Here is a 19974-nt window from a genome sequence, read left to right on the forward strand (position 1 = left end):
GAATTCCACAATTTCCAAATATTCAACTAATCTTTTACCCTGAGAGTTCTTTAAATATTTATGTCTATAATACAGAAATTCATGATTCCTCAAAATGTACATGGTTGCAAATGTATTTTTATCTTGCTGTGTTATCCAAGTAAGTGGCAATTTCCTCAACAGAGGCTACATTTAACTTCACCTAGATAGTACTCAACACGTATCACATGCAAGTCATTAACATTTTGGGCAATATCATGAGGCTCTTCTTTTTTCTATATTGTTATATTTGGGTGGATATACGCATTTTTTTAAAGAATGCCCAGATAACAAATCAGCATTAATTATTCACAGTCCACTGTGAAAGACTTGGAAGCTGAGCTGTGCATGATGTTCAAAACCTTCTGATGTGGATAGCCTTGAAAAATTCCTTTCAAGTGTTTACATTGACCATTAAATCTGATTAAGTCAAGTCACAAAAAGCCATCAACCCGGATCCAACAGAAAGGAGCTCCGGCTCCTCAGGTTTCGCCTTGCAGAAATACCTGTGTTGTTAGAAACCTGGTCTCAAGATTGAAGGTACATTCCTTAAGTAATTACTTGGCCTTCGAAGTCAAGATGAAACTAGGAACAGCTATTCTCAGATGCTTTAAGGATACTGCATTACTGTTATAGGCTTTTACAGCCTCCCAGAGCAGTGGACAGAGAAGAATTATTGCCTTCATTGTATAGGAGAAAAAAAAAAAAAAGCCTAGAGATGTTAATCAACTTGCTCAAAAACTAAGGAACCAGTACTAGAATTAAGAATAAAATCTTGGCTGGGTGAAGTGGCTCAAGCCTATAATTCCAGCATTTTGGGAGGCCGAGGCAGGCGGATTGCCTGAGCTCAGGAGTTCATGACCAGCCTGGCCAACACAGTCTCTACTGAAAAAAAAAAATAATTAGCTGGGTGTGGCGGCAGGTGCCTGTAGTCCCAGCTACTCAGGAGACTGAGGCAGGAGAATTGCTTGCACCCAGGCACAGAGGTTGCAGTAAGCCAAGATCTCACCATTGCACTCCAACCTGCCAGCCTGGGCGACACAGTGAAACTCCATCTCACAAAAAAAAAAAAAAAAAAAAAAAAAGAATAAAATCTTGTTCTTGTCCTTTCAGTGCAGTCAGATATGTCCATTCTATCATGTTTTCAAATCAAAGCCTTTTTCTTCTATTAAGAAGATTAGGAGGCACAGAATGGTATGAAACTGACTTTGTAGAGAGGGCAGGTCTGTTTTGTGTGTTGGTAGCACAGTTAAAGATCTTACATGTGATTTCATGGGTCAGGTTTTTCTCTTCTCTGATGTCCAAAAAGCCACTAACAAGCCAGGTGCAGTGACTCATGCCTGTAATCCCAGCACTTTGGAAGACCAAGGCAGGTGGATCACTTGAGCTCAGGAGTTTGAGACCAGCCTGGGTAACAAAGTGAAACCTTGTCTCTACAAAGAATACAAAAATTAGCCAGGCGTGGTGGCACACGCCTGTAGTCCCAGCTACTTGGGAGGCTGAGGTGGCATGATGGCTTGAGCCTGGGAAGCGGAGGTTGCAGTGTGCTGAGATTGTATCACTGCACTCCAGCCTGGGCAACAGAGTGAGACCCTGTCCCTCCCCCAGCTCCCCCCCCGACTCCCCCAAAAAAGCCACTAACATTAACAAAGCTAGGTAACTGAACAAAGGTTTAAGGAAAAGTGATGACTATTTGTGAGTTAACAAATGACATGATATTACATTAAGATCAAACTGCTAGCAGATCCCTTAGCAAAAAACCATATACAAAGTTCCAGTTCTGGCTGGTCTCAGTACTTTGGGAAGTAAGTAAGTACTCGGTACTTACACCTATAATCCCGGTACTTTGGGAAGCTGAGGCAGGCGGAACTTGAGATCAGGAGTTTGAGACCAGCCTGGCCAACATGGTGAAACCCCCCATCTCTACTAAAAATACAAAAATTAGCCAGGCGTGGTGGCACACGCCCATAGTCCCAGCTACTCAGGAGGCTGAGGCAGGAGAATTGCTCCAACCCGGGAGGCGGAGGTTGCAGTGAGCCAAGATCATGCCACTGCATTCCAGCCTGGGTGACAGAGTAAGACTCCATCTCAAAAAAATAAAAGAAAGTTCCAGTTCTCCAACTCTTAAGAGGAGAGCAGAAGATCTCTGAATGGCCACTGGAGGGGGAGCCCTGCAGGAAGCTACAAAGGCACAGTGTCCCTGCCAGGCCCTGCCAGCCCTGAATCAACAGAAACGTGATGGTATGTTGGCTTGTGCTGTCCCTGACAATGTAAAATCTATGAACAGAAATGTGAGACAGAATTCACTTTTCATATGAAGCGTGCTTCGGTCAGATGTGCCCTTTTCCTTACTCTACGCAACGGTTGTTAGCTCTCTGTCAAAAAGAAGTGAGCTATCTGAATAAAGTCAAAAGGTTTTTGCTCCATATTCCGAAACTGAGGTTTAAACTTGTGTCGAGTCTATCTGTTGATTTCTAACTACACGAATACTCTATTTCCTCAAGCTAGCCTCTAGAGGTATCAGTAGGGTATTACAATATAAATTTAAGATAAATTTATATGAAAGATAGTATTTTGATAGCATAGTATTGGATAGGGGAAAAACTATTCCACAGTTATTTCTGTAAGGAGCTACTCATGTTTTGTTTGTTTTAGGGAGCAGAGCATGTTTAATAGGGAAGAAAGAAGGAAGAAGCTCCTCCATGCAGAAACAGAGGGAGGGGAGTTCCAAGGCGAGAGAGGGAAAGCCTGTTAATGTCTAACAAATAAAAGTAACATTTTAATCTAAATACAGGAAGCCTAATGAAACAATTTGCAAAGAAATACAAAGAATATGTAAATATTCACCTTCAGTAATAATCCATTAAACAGAAATTAAAACAATGCTGTATAAGTATTTACATGAGAAGAATCATTAATACCTAATGCTGCGTACATTGTGATAAAATTAGTATATGAATAATGTTGGCATTGTCCACTGGTAGAATTTGGAAAAAAGATATCAAAGGCATAGCCAGAGACTTATAAGAACATTCAAACCCACTCACTGTACAAATAATTCCATATCTGATGATTTATCTCAAATAAGTTATTTAATGGAGCCGAAAACCATATGTTCAAATTTGTTATTATAGACTTATCTATAAAAACAAAACTATAAAATCAATTCAAAAGTCCAACAATAAATGGCCATTTTATTGGACAATCAATGGCAGATCTGCACATTGTTATATTATGCTGATTAAACAGTGATCTCAAAATAAGGTTGAAGGAAAAAAGGCAGAACCCACAGTTGTCTGAACACTACAGTTACAACTATAAAAACACGTATGCTTGTAGAAAAGAACTGCAGTCCAATATGCCAGCATAACAATATGTGACCACAGCATGGTGAGACTGTGGGGTATTCCTACACCCACACTCTTTTAACATTTCTTCTCTTTCATTTTATTTTGAGATGCAGTTTTTGCCCAGGTTGGTGTTGTTACAGGCATGAGCCACTGCGCCCGGCCTATTTCTTCTATTTTTAGTAGTAAAAAAACTTTAATTACTTTGAAGGATAAAGCTCTCTTTCATGCCTGTAATCCCAGCACTTTGGGAGGCCGAGGTGGGTGGGTCACCTGAGGTCAGGAGTTCAAGACCAGCCTGACCAACATGCTGAAACCCCGTGTCTACTAAAAATCCAAAAAAATTAGCCGGGGGTGGTGCCACACGCCTGTAATCCCAGCTACTTGGGAGGCTGAGGCAGGAGAAACACTTGAACCCAGGAGGTGGAGGTTGCAGTGAGCTGAGATCGCGCCACTGCACTTCAACCTGGGCGACAGAGTGAGGCTCCATTAAAAAAAAAAAAAAGGTTTTGTCAATTTTAATAATGAAAATAACTGGAAATCTCGATTGCGACTGCACAAAATGACTGCTTCCACAAACTGATCATTTTATGGGGCAACGTATAATCAAACAGGATGGCACCTCTTGATGCTGAAGCCAGCATCTCCATGTACATACATCAACCACCAGGCCTTATGAACACTATACTTGCATTTAAATACAAATTATCTGAAGAGTGATGTAGAAGCCTGCAGCCTTAGATCATTATTTGTCACATGCTAACTTTCTCTCTCTCTTTTTTTTTTTTTGATAAATGCTTGAGCAATATAAAAGTAAAGAGGAAGAAAAAATAATCAACCCAAAATTACTAGCCTTCTTAGAATACTTAATCACCATCATCTTACTTGTTCTCTCAGGCTTACATCCATTCAGGATTGATTGATTGATTGACTGATTACCACTTAGGAGTTGAGGACCACTTTGAGAACTGACAGAAGCTAGAAAATGTTCACATATGCAGAGACTGAAATATTTGCACACAGTTTTAGAGCATCTATATTTGCTTTCTCCTCCCAGCCCTCTGATAGCTGACCCACAGGTCTCCAATTAAGAGTCACACTTCACAAGGGTGACATTTAATCCCTCCCCGTCCTCCAATATGCAAATAAAAAATCACTTTCCTTTGCTGCCTATCAGAAATATCATAGTTTGGGATTTCAGAGCTAAGTTCTTTCATTCCTAGCCACTGCAGAAAATATAGGAAGGCATACACCTTCCCTTAATAACTCTAGGAACTATGTTAAGCCATCTATCTACTTATATTCTATGGATGTACTCTGATCTTTAAAACAAATCTCACAAATATCTTGAAACACAGCTATTATTATTCCTAATTTTACAGATGATGAAACTGAGGCTCAGAGAAGACAAAATCTGCCAGATCACACCATTATTTAGGAGATGGTTTAGTATTCAATGTCAAGTCTGACTAGATCCAAACACTTGGCTCTTACCCACAGTCAGAAAAAACAAAAATGATGGGTAATAATAATAATAATAATAACCTGTCCAAATCAGAGAGATCATTGTTATCTGGAGGAAGGGAAGAAAGAATAGAGAAGAAGCGACCATCTGGGTCTAAGAATAATGGCATTCAATTGTTCAAGATACTATGTTCAAGAAATTTACAATGCAACAATACCAGGATTCATAAATAAATTGCGCACTTAAAGCTAGTAAGACTGATCTATATATATTCGCCTTTGGCAGTAGAAAGTAATTACACCAAATTGCACTGGTTTATTGATTTCATTTTAATGCACAATGAGAATTAAATAGGTAATTTCTAAATGTGTTTTCTGCGTTTGGGGTTTGGAATGGCATTAGAAGGTACTGAAATAAACTGAAACTGATATAAAAACTGAAATCATACTTGGGATTAGAACAAAAATAAAGACCACACAGTTTATTCAGCATTCTAAAAACCTATCCCATAATACATATACAGGCATACATAAATATACATATATAAATATACATATGTATAATTTTAAAAATTCTCTCCATGTGTATTCTTGTCCAAACTTGAAAGAAGCATTTCTGTCATTATTGGAGAACTTTGAGAAGGACTGAATTTAAAGTGTTGAATGGTTACAGAATAAAAACTTTATAAAGAGTTATTTTAAACTTTAACCATTCAAAAATCTAAAAATCCATGTATTTATAAGCCCTATTCAAGCATAGTTATTAGTTAAAATGAGAAGTGGCCAGGCCATGGGAAACAAAAAGTCTATTTTTAGGAAAGAAGTAATTTAAAAGAATAAACATCCCTGTGCAGATTCCCCATAATACTTAAAGACAGGACTAAAATTAATTGTAGGATAAATTATTCATGTGATTATTATTATTTTTGTAGACACGGATCTTGCTATGCTGCCCAGGCTGGTCTCTAGCTTCTGGCCTCAAGCCATCCTCCCATCTCGGCCTCCCAAAATTTTGCGATTACAGGTGTGAGCCACCATACCTGGACTTGTGACTATTTAAAATCATATGCATTGCCATTCTTATTAAATAACTGTGACATAATTGTGATCAGTTTTGTTGCTGAAAATATTCAAAATGGCCAATGGAATGTATTTGGCCATTTGCATTTTAGGTTATACATGTTTTTGTAATTCATAGAATTCCTCTGCAGGAAAAATATAGCAGTTATTTCATGTTTGATACTATTCTTAAAAAGCAAGCAAGTTTACAGGAAGTAATTCCAGGTGTTCTCAAACAGGTATTGAATAATTTATAAATTGGATGTGAATAGCATTTGATAAGTGGGTGGGATGTATCTAATGCCCAGAAATCATTGATAATTAGTGTATACATTGCCAGCCATGTCAGAATCTAAATAAATAGAATTGTTGCATATAATACTTAATGAGGGCCAACTCAGAAAGTCAAATTCTGTATCTTTATAAAACTTAAAGTGAAATCTAATAAAAGAATCATCAAAATCACATAGATTAAGCAAAGTATCTCAGTTTCCAGTTTTATACGATACAACACAGAAGAAATGACCACAGAGATATTTCCTAGCAAGTATTTTTTTTCTCTATTATACTAAATTTAGTATAGGTTGGAACAATGAGAAACAAAAGAAGTACTTAAAATAATTTTTAGACAAATTAAAATGGTATTTTCATGTCCTATTAGCACAAATATTTCTAACTTCATGATTTTTATTTTTACAGGCTCTGGTTTAGTTTTAGGTTCAGGATTCTTCTGTGAGCATTTTCATCCTTTCCTAAAAAGGCACCAATAAATAATAATATGGTCTTTTCTTTAAAAGTTCTAAACCAAATCCGAAGACTCAGTCAGTCCTCGTGTGGCAAGGCTTTATGTTTAAGTATTTTAAACTTTAGACTCTCATGTTTGTATTTTATTAAATTCAAAATTTCTAAAGTGACGAAGAATAAAAAAATCTTAATTTGCAGCAACACAGCAAGTCAGACCAATGTGATTTACACAGTAAAGTCTCAGACACACAAACGGTTCAGTGGCTAGGCTGTCAGAATGATACTCAAGACAAGTGCTGGTCTATAGCTGGAAAAAGCATTTTCATTTTCCACTAAATTTGTCTGCACCTGGACTCTCTCTCCAAGCTACTAAATGAAGCTCAGTAAGATACAGTTTAAAACCAGAGTTCCAGTTCCACTTGCTTAAATCACCACAGCATTCAAGTAATAACACTGTGAATGGCAACATTTCTGGCAAGATAAGAAAGTCTAAAAAGTTAAGTAACTAATATGATTTTAGCTCAAGCTCAGCAACGGTTCTATGCATTCCTGTTTTCTTTAAACCACACCGTGCATCTGGCCGGCTTCTCTCCCGTATGCTTACCCCAGGAATAATGTATTTAGTTTGAGGAGCTATAAGGCGTCTGTCAAGCATGCTAGACCAATTCCAAGTGCGCCCAGCACTCCAGCAGGAATTTTCTTCACAGGAGCAAAAATTCAGGACTAGCTAAAGGCAGCCAAGTCTTGCTTTGCTGAACAGCATAGCAACTGCTTTCCTTTTTCTTGCTGGCTTGGGGTGTGTAGTATTAGTTAGTGTGACTTTCTAAAGTTCGTCAGACCACGACAGCTCTCTGTTCCAGAACCACTTAGTTAGAGCAGAAGAGCTCACCAAAGTCAATTAACAAACGCAAGTGGGAGGGTCTTATTCTCCTCTGAATTACGTCAGCTGGCTTGGAAGACAGACGGACGCCTGCAAACTTGTCAAAGTAGAGTAACACTTCATTAGTATCAGATGCGACAGGTCCCTGGGGCAGCCAGGACTCCAGCGCTGCTTGAGAATCCTTTCTTCAGAACAGAACAATAGGTTGCATAACTGGATAAGCTGTTGGCATTCAAAGAAACTACTGCCCTGAAAAAGTCTGGAATAATAGTAAAACTATTTTTCTACTCCCACCCACTGAAGAAATATTTTCTCTTTTGCACACAAGAAAGTGATCTTTATTTTTTTATTGCCTTTCAAGTTCTCAGTGTGTATGGAAAATCTAATTTTTTTCACAGTCAAATGAGTATCACTTGGAGATATTTACTTTTTTAAATTAAAAGCTTATTTATATTAAAAGACAGCATTAAAAATTGAAATAATAAACACAATATTCTGAGAACATGCTTGCAACACACACACAAACACACACACACACACACACACACACACACACACACACGGGTATTACTATCCAGGAAATAGAACTCCTATAAATCAAAAGACTCACAACTAAAAGAACATGGAAAAGAAGACATAAATAGATAAATCGTAGGAGATAAAATTCTAGTGGTCAATAAATGGGACTTCCTTTCTAATCAGGAAATACAAACTGAAATCACAGTTTACCATTTTGCATCCGTCATGGTGGAAGTATTTTTTACAAACCTGAAAATCTCAGATCTTGGTGAAAATGTCAAGAAGGGGATGGCAAGCTATGGCCCACAGTCAAACTCAGCCAGCCACCTGTTTTGTATAACCTGCAAGCTAAGAATGTGTTTTACATTTTTAAATTACCGGGGAAAAAATAAAAAAACAGAATGGTATTTTGTGGCGCATGACAATTACATGAAATTCAAATCAATGTTCTTAAATAAAGGTTTATTGGAACATATGGGCTTGTTGGTTTATGTATGCTCCATGGCTGTTTTTGTGCTACAAGAGCAGTCGTTGCAACAGAGACCATGTAACTCACAAAGCCTTAAATATTTCCTTCGTGGCCCTTTACAGAAAAGGTTCGTAAGCCTGTGATGCAGAGCAACTAGACTTTCACATTCTGTTGGTGGGAGTATATCTTATTTATTTATTTAGAGACGGAGTCTTGCTCTGTTGCCCAGGCTGGAGTGCAGTGGCATGATCTCGGCTCAGTGCAACCTCTGCCTGTCAGGTTCCAGCGATTCTCCTGCCTCAGTCTCTTGAGTAGCTGGGATTACAGGCGAGTGCCACCAAGCCTGGCTAATTTTTGTCTTTTTAGTGGATATGGGGGTTCAGCATGTTGGCCAGACTGTCTCGAATTCCTGACCTCAAGTGATCTGCCCGCCTTGGCCTCCCAAAGTGCTGGGATTACAGGCATGAGCCACTGTGCCCAGCCTGTTGGTGGGAGTATAAACTGGTACAGTCACATTAGATATTTAGCAGGATATAATGAAACTGTTGATGCCCAAATACTTAGACCCAGGGATACCCTCACATGAGTACATAGGGAGGTACAGGAACGAAATGTCCCTAGCTACACTGAGGGGCTGTAGTGAAAAACAGGAAACAGGCTGGGCGTGGTGACTCACGCCAATAATTCCCGCACTTTGGGAAGCCAAGGTGGGAGGATCATTTGAGCCCAGGAGTTTGAAACCAGCCTGGACAACAAAGGAAGACCCCATCTCTGCAAAAAAATTTAAAAATTAGCTAGGCATGGTGGCATGTGCCTGTGGTCCCAGCTACTCAGGATGCTGAGTTGGGAGGATCGTTTGAACCTGGGAGGTAGAGGCTGCAATGAGCTATGATCATACCACTGCACTCCAGTCTGGGTGGAGTGAGACCCTGTTTCAAAACAAAAAAAAAAGAAGGAAAGAAGGAAAGGGAAAGAAGGAAAGAAGGAAGAAAGGAAGGCAGGAAGAAAGGAAGGAGAGAGAGAAAGAAAGAGAGGAAGAGAGGAAGAAAAAACCTAGATGCATATCAACAGAAAAGTGGATAAAATTTTGGATACTATTCAGTAGTGAAAGTGAATGGTCCAGAAGTTACCTACTTGAGTAAATCCCTACAAACACAATGTTGATAGAAAAAGCAAGTTTGGGAACTGTAAGGTACCTTAAGAACCTGTGTGTACAAGGGTTCCCTTTTCTCCACACCCTCACCAACACTTGTTATCTCTTGTCCTTTGGATCACAGCCATCCTAACAAGAATAAACTAGTGTTTCATTGTGATTTTGACTTGCATTTTCCTGATGATTAGTGATGTTGACACATTTACATATATTTGTTGGCCAGAGTTTTATGTCTTCTTTGGAGAAATGTCCATTCAGGTCCTTTGTACATTTTAAAACCAGGTTATGTCTTTTTTCCATTCTGTGAGTTCTTTATATATTTGGGGTATTAGCTCCTCATCAGATATGTAATTTGAAAAGTATTTTTTCCCAACCCACAGGCTGCCTTTTCATTTGGATGACTATTTCCTCTGCTATGGGAAAGCTTTTTGGTTTGGTGTCATCTCACTTGTTTATTTTTGTTTTTGTTGCCTGAGATTTTGGTGTAATGTTTTAAAACAATTATTGCCAAGGTCAGTATTCAGCAGCCTTTCCATAATGTTTTCTTCTAGGAATCTGATGGTTTCAGGTCTTTAATCCACTTTGAGTTGATTTTGTTCATGGTACAAGATAATGATCCAGTTTCATTTCACTGTGTATATGAGTATCAAAACATCATGTTGTACACCTTAACATATAGAGACATTTTTAAAAAAGAACCTATGACATGATTTGCAGCAAATCTGAAAATAAGCAGGAATACTATATATTTTATGTAGGTGGTAAAACATGTAAAAAATAAATATGAAAATAATGAATACCAAATCCAGGATGGTGGTTATGTCAGGAGTATATTTGGAAGGGTTAGTGAGGGGAAGGGGCAGTTTTATCAGTAATATGTTTTCAAAACTAGGTCATACCTACATCACTGGTCATTATAATATTTTCTATGCTTCTTTATATTCTGAAATTATTTATAAGAAATAAGTGTTTAAAGTTAGGAAAAACTGTTAAAAATTTTTGATACAAAAAGTGCTAGACCATTGTGGCCATTAAAATGCTTATGAGACACTTCCGTTATATAACAAATGCTACAATAGATAAGAGTAAATAAAAGAAAAAAGTAGGCTGGGCATGGTGGCTCACACCTGTAATGTCAGCACTTTGGGAGGTCGAGATGAACAGATCACATGAGCTCAAGAGTTCGAGACCAGCCTGGGCAATAAAGAAAGACCTCAGGCATAGTGGTGCATGCCTGTAGTCCCAGCTACTCAGGAGGCTGAGACGGGAGGATTGCCTGACTCCAGGAAGTCGAGGGGGCAGTGAGCCAAGATTATGCTACTGCATACCGGTCTGGGAAATGGGAGTGAGACCTGTCTAAAAAAAGAAAAAAGAAGAAGAAGAAAGAAGAGAAAAGAAAAGCAAAAGAAAAAAGTGGACTACCAATTTGTTTTTACAATAAATATTCCACTGTTAAAAATATTTAGAAGAAACTTGTAAGAAAGCATATGAATTATATTAACAGTTGTTGTGAGTTACTGAGTAGTGGTTTGAGGGTATTTGTTTTTTCTTTCCTTTTAAAAAATTTAGTACTTTTCAAACTTTCTACAATGGGTTGGTATTACTTTTCAACCTCAAATAAAGTTTCAGTGTCTAACATGTAACCAAGGATTATCTAATTTTCTAGGGAAATTAGAACCCTTTGTTTAACTCAGCATTTATTATGGGTTAGGATATTTTTTATCTCTGTGAGGATAGACTTTAACTTGTCAAAAACTGACAGACATGCAAATGAATTCGTCCAATATAAATAAATTGGTCTAGAAGAAATGCAAATGATTGCTGTCTTGTAGGAAAGACTATTCCCTAAGTCATCTTTTTTTTTTCTGTTTTTGAGATGGAGTCTCGCTCTGTTACCCAGGCTGGGGTGCAGTGGCACGATCTTGGCTCATTACAGCCTCCGCATCCTGGGTTCAAGCAATTCTCATGCCTCAGCCTCTTGAATAGCTGGAATTACAGGCACTTGCCATTATACCTGTCTAACTTTTGTACTTTTGGTAGAGATAAGGTTTTGCCATATTGGCCAGACTGGTCTCAAACTCCTGACCTCAGGTGATCTGCCCACCTTGGCCTCCCAAAGTGCTGGGATTACAGCATCAGCCGCCACGTCTGGCCCATCCTAAGTCGTCATTTTATTGTTCTGAGGAGTACTAACCAGTTCTTGTATCTAATTGAACAATCACAGCCCACCGTTCTTTCTTTCAATGACTGAAAATACTTAAACCTTTCCCATAATCTTTCAAACTAGCTTAACCATGCTGGCTCCTTTGATGAATTAAAAAAAAAATTCTTTGGCCTGTATTCAATCTATATTTGTTTGAAAGAAATGTTCTGAAAGTTTGGAAACATTATATTTGGACGCCAGTTTTAAATTTGAAACCATAGTGCCTTTCTCTTCTGACAATGGCATATTTGAGTATTAGCTTTCCAAACCCAGCCCACTTTAATTTATAATGCCATTAAAATATATTTACAACAGAAAAATGTTAACTAATAATGATTTCGGGTAACCAAAAGCAACTGAGGTTTGAAGAGAAGGATGAGGATGTAAATTCTAAATGGAACATATAGGACTTTCAAAGCCTTTCCAAGCTTCTATAAATTCTCTACTACTAAATAACTCTGTGTGTGTGTGTGTGTGTGTGTGTGTGTGTGTATGTTCTTGCTCTCAAATGAGACTGAGAGATATTTTGTTGAGGTCCTTGGGAAGAGCATAAAGAGAAAAACTAATGAGGAAAAACTGAGGAAAAAATGTACGTGTCAATGAGAAATAGACTTGAGATTGAAACTCAGAAAAGAGAATAATTGAGGTTCAGGTGAGACAGGAAGTGATGGACTTAATTTTTTTTTTTTTTTTTTTTTGAGATGAAGTATTGCTCTGTTGCCCAGGCTGCAGAGCATCTTGGCTCACTGCAACCTCTGCCTCCTGGGTTCAAACAATCCTCATGCCTCAGCCTCCTGAGGTAGCTGGGATTACAGGCGTGTGCCGCCATGCCTGGCTAATTACTTTTGTGTTGTTGTTTGCTTGTTTTTACTAGAGATGGGGTTTCAACATGTTGGCCAGGCTGATCTTGAACTCCTGGCCTCAAGTGGTCTGCCCACCTTGGCCTCCCAAAGTGCTCGGATTATAAGTGTGAGCCATCACACCCTGTGAAAATGATGGTTTAGATGTGAGATAATTTGTCATGGCTGATACCAGAAGAAATAAGAAATCCAAGACAATTTGGTCACTTGCCAGTTTAAGAGAATAGAAAAAGAACGGCAACCTTAATTTAAGTGGTTAAGTCCATGTCCAACAGTATTTTTTTTTTTTTTTTTTTTTTTACTTTTCATACTTCTGACAAATTTTCACATTAGATGTCTGTAACTTAGGTAATGAATGTCTGAAATGCAGTCATATTATGGGATAAATATATTAAAATAGCATTTTTCAGGGTTTTTTTCCTAGGTATAAAATAATGTTTCTGGTTATATTTTCATTGTTGAGTACCAGAAAATCAGTAAAAGGAAAGCACGAAACAAAACAGCAGTTCTCCTTGTCATCTCCCAGGTTCCTAATCCATAAAAAGAGGGTAAGACCTCAAAGGATAATTGCCAGAATTACATAAAACATCTAGTATACATCTGGCACACCAGAATTGCCAAATAAACGTTAATTTCCTTGGTTGTAACTCAGTGGTTCTGGACTGGGGGTGATTCTGACCCCTCAGGGGACATTGGGCAATTTCTAGAGCCGTTGTTGCTTGCCACAATGGGGACGGGTGAGGAGTTTACTGGCATCTAGTGGGCAGAGGCCAGGGTTCCTGCTCAGCATCCTACAACGCACAGGAGAGCCTCTCATCACAAAGAGCAACCCGGCCCAGTATGCCCATAGTGCTGAGAACGAGAAACCAGTCAGAACTGAAGGTGCCCTTCACGTCAAAGCTGTCAATGTGAAGTGCTTTCAAGTATAACCTAAGATCCCAGAATGTGGAATCCAAATTCTTTCTCCATCTTGTTGAGGTTGCTTGAAAGTAGGACAGAAGACTGGAGAGGCAAAATGCAGGAGGAGAAAAACCAGACCACCATGGGTCTCAAAAGCAGCTCCTGGGATCTCAGTAAAGTGCCCAGTTATTCTGTGATTCTGGGAGAAGCCCACAGAGGCCAGTGGAGTAGCTGGGTGTCAGATTTCAGACAGAAGGACCTGAGGTTTCTGCAGTCCCAGCTTATATTCACACCTTGGAACATTTGTCCTTAGCTTGTTTCCAATTTCCTTCCATCCCCTGCTCCCGTCACTTGCCCCCAAGTTGTCTTTGCTAAACGGTGAAAAGGGCTTAATGAAAATGACACTATAACTAGAAAACTCCTGGAGTGCTGTTTTAATAACTAAAGATGCATGCTCACTAATCTGAAAAGGGAAGGGTTCTTTCTGTTGATTTATTTGTACCCAGCATTGCTGTTATCCGTCGACATTAACAGAAAACAGAGAGGAGAGCTTCAGGAATTCTGAACTTTCAATAGAGACGACTTTCTCATTTGTTGTTTTAAACTTTAAAACAGCAGCAGACCTTTCTGGAAGGGGAGGTGGTGGCCAAAGTATAAATATGTTATGTTGCCAGGAGACGACAAAAAAAATGCAGAATTTTGGAGGTCACATACTTCAAGTGGTCAGTGCAGACTTCAAAGTCCAGACTATTTATCCAACCATACAGGATTGTGAAAAAATTCCCTTGATCACACCCCAGTTTAGAGTTTATGCCTCAACAGTGTCATCTTTGATTATACAAGGCCATGCTATGTGTACAAATATGGATAATTATGGTATGCGTGAGCCAGACAGTGAATCATCATAGCAAAACAAAACTCTAGTGTGTGTACACACTAAGACTCACATGTGTTTTTGGTAAACAACAGCGAACACATCCTTTTCTCAAAAAAAATAAAGTAGGAAACAATTTCACATGCCATAGTAAAAAAACAAGACGGAAACAGTCACAGACATAATAGAATTTTCTTTCAACATAGCAATCTATGTTGTTGCTAACAGTTTTTTTTTTAACATTAACAAAATTTCCAACTGAGCTATTGCTATTGACTGAGAAGAGCAAAGCGCTTTCGTCCCAAAGCTGTACTATTTAAGGCAAGTAGTTGTACTGTGGAGATCTCTTCCTCAGATTTTATCCCTCTAAGAAGCCATGATCAATCCTGCCTCCAATTCAGCAGCTTCAGATAAGATGAGACTCTTTATTCAAATCAGAGCCACTCAAATAAGTGAGCCTTTTTGAGACAGCATGTTGGTTTCAAGCATATTACAACCAACGGCAAAAACTGAAAAGGACTTTTTCCCATCCCCCCATCCCTACTGCTGAATGAGATACACTTGAAAATGAGAACCTACTGTTATTAATGAAGAGGCATAGTGATTTTATCTTCATGAAAGCTGCCACTTCAAACAATTCTAGAAATAATGGGAGCAGAGGGTGTTTCGGTGCCTTCTCTGACTCCTTTACTCCCCAGCCCAATAGATCTGTTGTATTGTAAATTTGACACTGAAAATCATAGCTTGTAATTTTTTGGTACTTGTAACCTGCATTTAACATGGTGAGTCCCTTTTTCATACCATTAAAATGAATTAAACATCGTTTCAGAGTTAACTGTAAATGAATTGCAGATTATGTTCTATAGTAGTTAAATGAATCTAACTAATTCAATGTATTATGTATAATGTTTCAATATTTCTCCTTGATACAATTTCCACGGAATAATACAAGATGTGCTGGGGACTAGGGAGGTTACATGAAGTGCTGTTTTTGTCCCACTGTGTTTTTTAGATACCCCCTCTCGTCCTGTTTCCTAATCCTCTTCTCCCAGCCTTTCTCTGGCCTGCCGTCCAAAGAGCTTTCCTCCTGAAATGTTCATTTCTCACCTGTGGTGAAGGAATACTTATTCTGTAGTCCTGAAATACTCTTCTTTCTGCAAGGTCAGGTTTTCCTAAATATTTAAGGTCTTTGAGTTCCAGATTGTTGCATTTAATGCCGATTTGATGACTCTGCATGGATTTCCAATAGACTTCTTGATCTTTCTGTGATCAAAAGAGCTACTAATTCCTCATACTACAGCAAACAGCACCCCCATGCTCCCCCATCCTCCCAGCTAAACACTTACCAGGTCCTGTCCATGCTAACTCCAAAGTATTTCTCAGATCCAACCCTTGCCTTGCCACCTCTCACCACCACTCCCTTTCGCAATATCCCCAGCTCATCTTTGGATGCTGTCCAATCTCCATAGAGCAGCTAAAGAGGTCTTTCGTAAGGCACGGACTGCTTGCATCATCCTGCTGCTTAAACATAAAGTCCTCTACTCATTTCTTGCCGCAGCTGAGATAACCGTGGCCTGCAGGGCCTGGGGAGATATGGCTTCCACTCACGTCTCAGACTTCCTCTCCCGTCTCTCTGCTCCTTCATCCCCACACTGCAGCCATATTGGTGTCCTGCTGTCCTTGGACTAAGCCAAGAGCATTCCTGTGTTGGGGCCTCTGCCCTGTCTCTTCTACCTGCTTAGAGTGCTTCCCCTCACTGCTCCCCACCCCCCATCCCCAGTCAACTCCTGCATGGCTGCCGCCATGCCACGCACTTGGTACTTTTAGAGTGATATGATTTGGCCCACAATCCAGGGAGAACTTGAAGTTCATTCAGTACAGTGAAGAGTACACCAGATTTAGATTTGGAGATCTGAGCTAGGCCCAGCTCTGTTGCCATTAACTAACTGGCTAAGTTACTTGATAGGCCTGAGGCTCTGAGTATTCTGCTGTTAAGAGAGGATGTTCAACTCATCACCTAGAGAGAGGCTAGTGACTTAGTCTTCAAATCAACAGTTCCAGAGCTGTTATTCTACTAAACATGTTGGAGGAACAAGACTTTATGCAAGAATCTCAAGCAGTTAGCGGTAATAGTTATAATCTCTAGGGCTTCTCAGTTAATTTAAGTTAAATAAAAGTCAGAAGAAATGGTGCAATTTTCACCTCCCCCACCCCGCCTTTTTTTTTTTTTTTTTTTTTTTTTAATGAGATGGCATCTAGCTATGTTCTCCAGGCTAGATTGCAATGACGCAAACATAGCTCACTGCAGCCTCGAACCCCTGGGCTCAAGTGATCCTCCTGCCTCAGCCTCCCAAGTATCTAGGACAATGGGTGTGTGCCATTGTGCCCAGCATCACCTAATCAAAAAAAAAAAAAAAAATTATGGCTGGGTGTGGTGGCTCACCCCTGTAATTCCAGCACTTCGGGAGGCTGAGGAGGGTAGATCACAAGGTCAAGAGATCAAGACCATCTGACAGACATGGTGAAACCCCGTCTCTACTAACAATACAAAAATTAGCTAGGCATGGTGGCACACACTTGTAGTCCCAGCTACTCACAAAGCTGAGGCAGGAAAAACACCTGAACCTGGGAGGCGGAGGTTGCAGTGGGGCGAGATCACCCCATTGCACTCCAGCCTGGAGAGACTCAGTCTCAAAAAAAAAAAAAGGGGGGGGGGGCGCTGAGGCGGGCAGATCATGAGGTCAGGAGTTCGAGACCAGCCTGGCCAACATGGTGAAACCCCATCACCACTAAAAATACAAAAATTAGCCAGGCATGGTGGCGGGCGCCTGTAATCCCAGCTACTCGGGGGAGGCTGAGGCAGGAGAATTGCTTGAACCAGGGAGGCAGAGGTTGCAGTGAGCTGAGAGTGTGCCACTGCACTCCAGCCTGGGCAACAGAGCCAGACTCCATCTCAAAAAAAAATTAAATTTAATTTAGTCATTTTGGAGACAGGGTCTTGCTCTGTCACCCAGGGCAGTGGCACAATCATGTCTCACTGTAGCTTCAACCTCTTGGGCTCAAATGATCCTCCCACCTCAGCCTCCCAGGTAACTGGGATCACAGGAGCACACCACTACACCTGGCTAATCTTTCAATGTTTTGTAGAGATGGAGTCTTGCTATGTTGCTCAGGATGGTCTTGAACTCCTAGGCTCCAGTGTCCCTCCCACCTTAGCTTCCCAAAGTGCTGGAATTACAGTCATGAACCACTTCACCTGGCCATCTAACTTTTATTTAAACGAAAGCTTGTTGATGTTGTGAGTTTTGGAAGGAATAGATCTGATAACTGTATTCACACGACATTACATAAGCATATGCATGATATGTGACTAATGTGTAATTATCTATATGAAGTCTGTCAAATATTTTGAGTATTAAATAATGAATGTGATTTTTAGGACTTCTTTGTGTTATCTTTATAAATAACTGAATTTTTAAAACATAAATCTGGCCGGGTGCAGTGGTTCACGCCTGTAATCCCAACACTTTGGGAGGCCGAGGCAGGTGGATCATTTGAGGTCAGGAGTTCAAGACCAGCCTGGCCAACATGGCAAAACCCCCGTCTCTACTGAAAATATAAAAATTAGCTGGGCATGGTGGCATGAGTCTGTAATCCCAGCTCCTTGGTAGGCTAAGGCAGGAGAATCGCTTGAAACCAGGAGGTGGAGGAGGTTGCAGTGAGCCGAGATCACACTACTTCACTCTATCGTGGGTGACAGAGCGAGAGTCCGTCTCAAACAAACAACAACAACAAAAAAAACATAAATCTATAAATTCAATATAATATAATAAAATAAACATAAAATATTTTGTTGGAAACAATGAATTTGGGATAAATGTACTACAAAACAAGGACATACAAGATTGTTAAAAATGAGATCATGAGGTACAAAGCAATGGATTTTACAATGTGATTTCATCTCATTAATTTCTGCAGTGAAGTAGTGAGATTAATCCTGCTTTCTAAATGCACACTGAGTGTAAATCACAAACATAATTGGCTACTCCCTGATTTTGACTACAGTGACCCATTACTTAAGCTTATATCTTTCTTCTTATCCTGCTTTTTTCTTAATTGTAAGGTGACTTGGGACTACCAACTCGGAAAAAATATTCACAGCCACATTATAAAAACATTGTAGGCAGGATTCATCTTTTGCTCCTTTGAGAATAAGAACTTTTCTTTTATGTGTGGAACTTTGGAATGTACAAGCAAGATGTTCATTCATGTTTTACAATGCTGATTAACAATTGCTTAGCACTTTACCAGGGAGAATGTTTTTCCTGAGTGTTTAGCACCCTATTCTGTAATACAGTTGAGGGCCCACATCAATGGTACCTATTCCTTCCTGGCCCAGAGGAACACACACATTTAATCTGAATGCATTGAGTACCACAGCTGAATGGAGAAAGGATTAGGGAGGCAATTAAGAATAAAAATAAAATCCTTGCAAGTGAATGACACAGCATATATTTCCCTACAAATGAAAATGAGAAAATAATGCATCTGTGAACTTGCAGCCCTCACTTCTTTCACTATGCATATTCCTCTTGTGAGGGGTTCTCCAAGTGTGGTCTGAGACCCCTGAGAGCAATAGGAAGGTCTGTGAAGTCAAAACTATTCTCTGAGTATCAAATGAAAAACCGGATATACCCCCAACATAAACACAGTCTTTGGGAGATGTGGAGGTTTTGTGTTTCCTTATTCTCTACATATCCAATGAAATAATATACAGTTCTACAAATCTCTGACCTAGGGTTTGTTTGGTTCACACAAATAGCTCGGGAGCCCTGAAGCTTGCTTAACCAACCCCTGATAAAACAGTAATTCATTGAATTGAGTCAAAAATCTATATCGACTTTAACGTACAAGTCTCTTTAGGATGAATGTCTTGCTACACTGGTCTGTTAAATTAGGGGGACTAAAACTTTACAGAGGTTTCAGTCTTTGATGATGGGAACTGAACCCTAGTGAGCAGGACGCTTTAAGAGCATGTGTAGACAAACAGTCTAAGTGCAATTTAAGTATATTTATACTTAAGTATCATAGTGGTTAATCTGTGAATTATTCTAACTCTGAATATAATGTGTATGATACATAAGTGGATAAACCAGGCCAAAAGTACCCAGGTAAACACTCCCATTTGCTTTCAACCAGTCTTTCCCAGCCTTGCTGCAAAGTGGAGTCACAGGGAGTTTTGAGTTATACCAACGATTGAAGCCCACCCTATGAGATTCCAACTTAATTGGTCTGGGATGCAACGTGGTTAAGCATGTGGATTTTTTTAAGTTCCCCAGATGATTCTAATGTATGGTCAAGGTAGCAAATTATTGCTTTAGGGACATGTAAATTCTCCTCTTTTCTCTGCATGTTTCATCATTGTTCAGTCTTGACTCTTGAATTCTTGCAGCTCTTGAACTTCTACCGTGAAACCCAGCATTC

At 39.5% G+C, this 19974-nt stretch overlaps 1 protein-coding gene across 6 annotated transcripts in view; it reads right to left on the reverse strand.

Annotated features, from left to right (window-relative positions):
• Positions 1-19974, reverse strand: part of CACNB2 (calcium voltage-gated channel auxiliary subunit beta 2) — a 413977-nt gene that overhangs the window by 196375 nt on the left and 197628 nt on the right. Inside the window, exon 1 of one of the 6 annotated variants that reach the window (XM_031936210.1) lies at positions 7237-7502. The exons of the other annotated variants lie outside the window; for them this stretch is intronic. Within the exon in view, the coding sequence (XP_031792070.1) occupies positions 7237-7287 (51 nt within the window). The 5' untranslated portion in view covers positions 7288-7502. Of the gene's footprint in view, positions 1-7236; positions 7503-19974 lie in introns of those variants that run through there. 6 annotated transcript variants of the gene reach the window in all.

The sequence above is a fragment of the Piliocolobus tephrosceles genome, chromosome 9, assembly GCF_002776525.5.
Source record: "Piliocolobus tephrosceles isolate RC106 chromosome 9, ASM277652v3, whole genome shotgun sequence".
Taxonomy (NCBI): Eukaryota; Metazoa; Chordata; class Mammalia; order Primates; family Cercopithecidae; genus Piliocolobus; species Piliocolobus tephrosceles.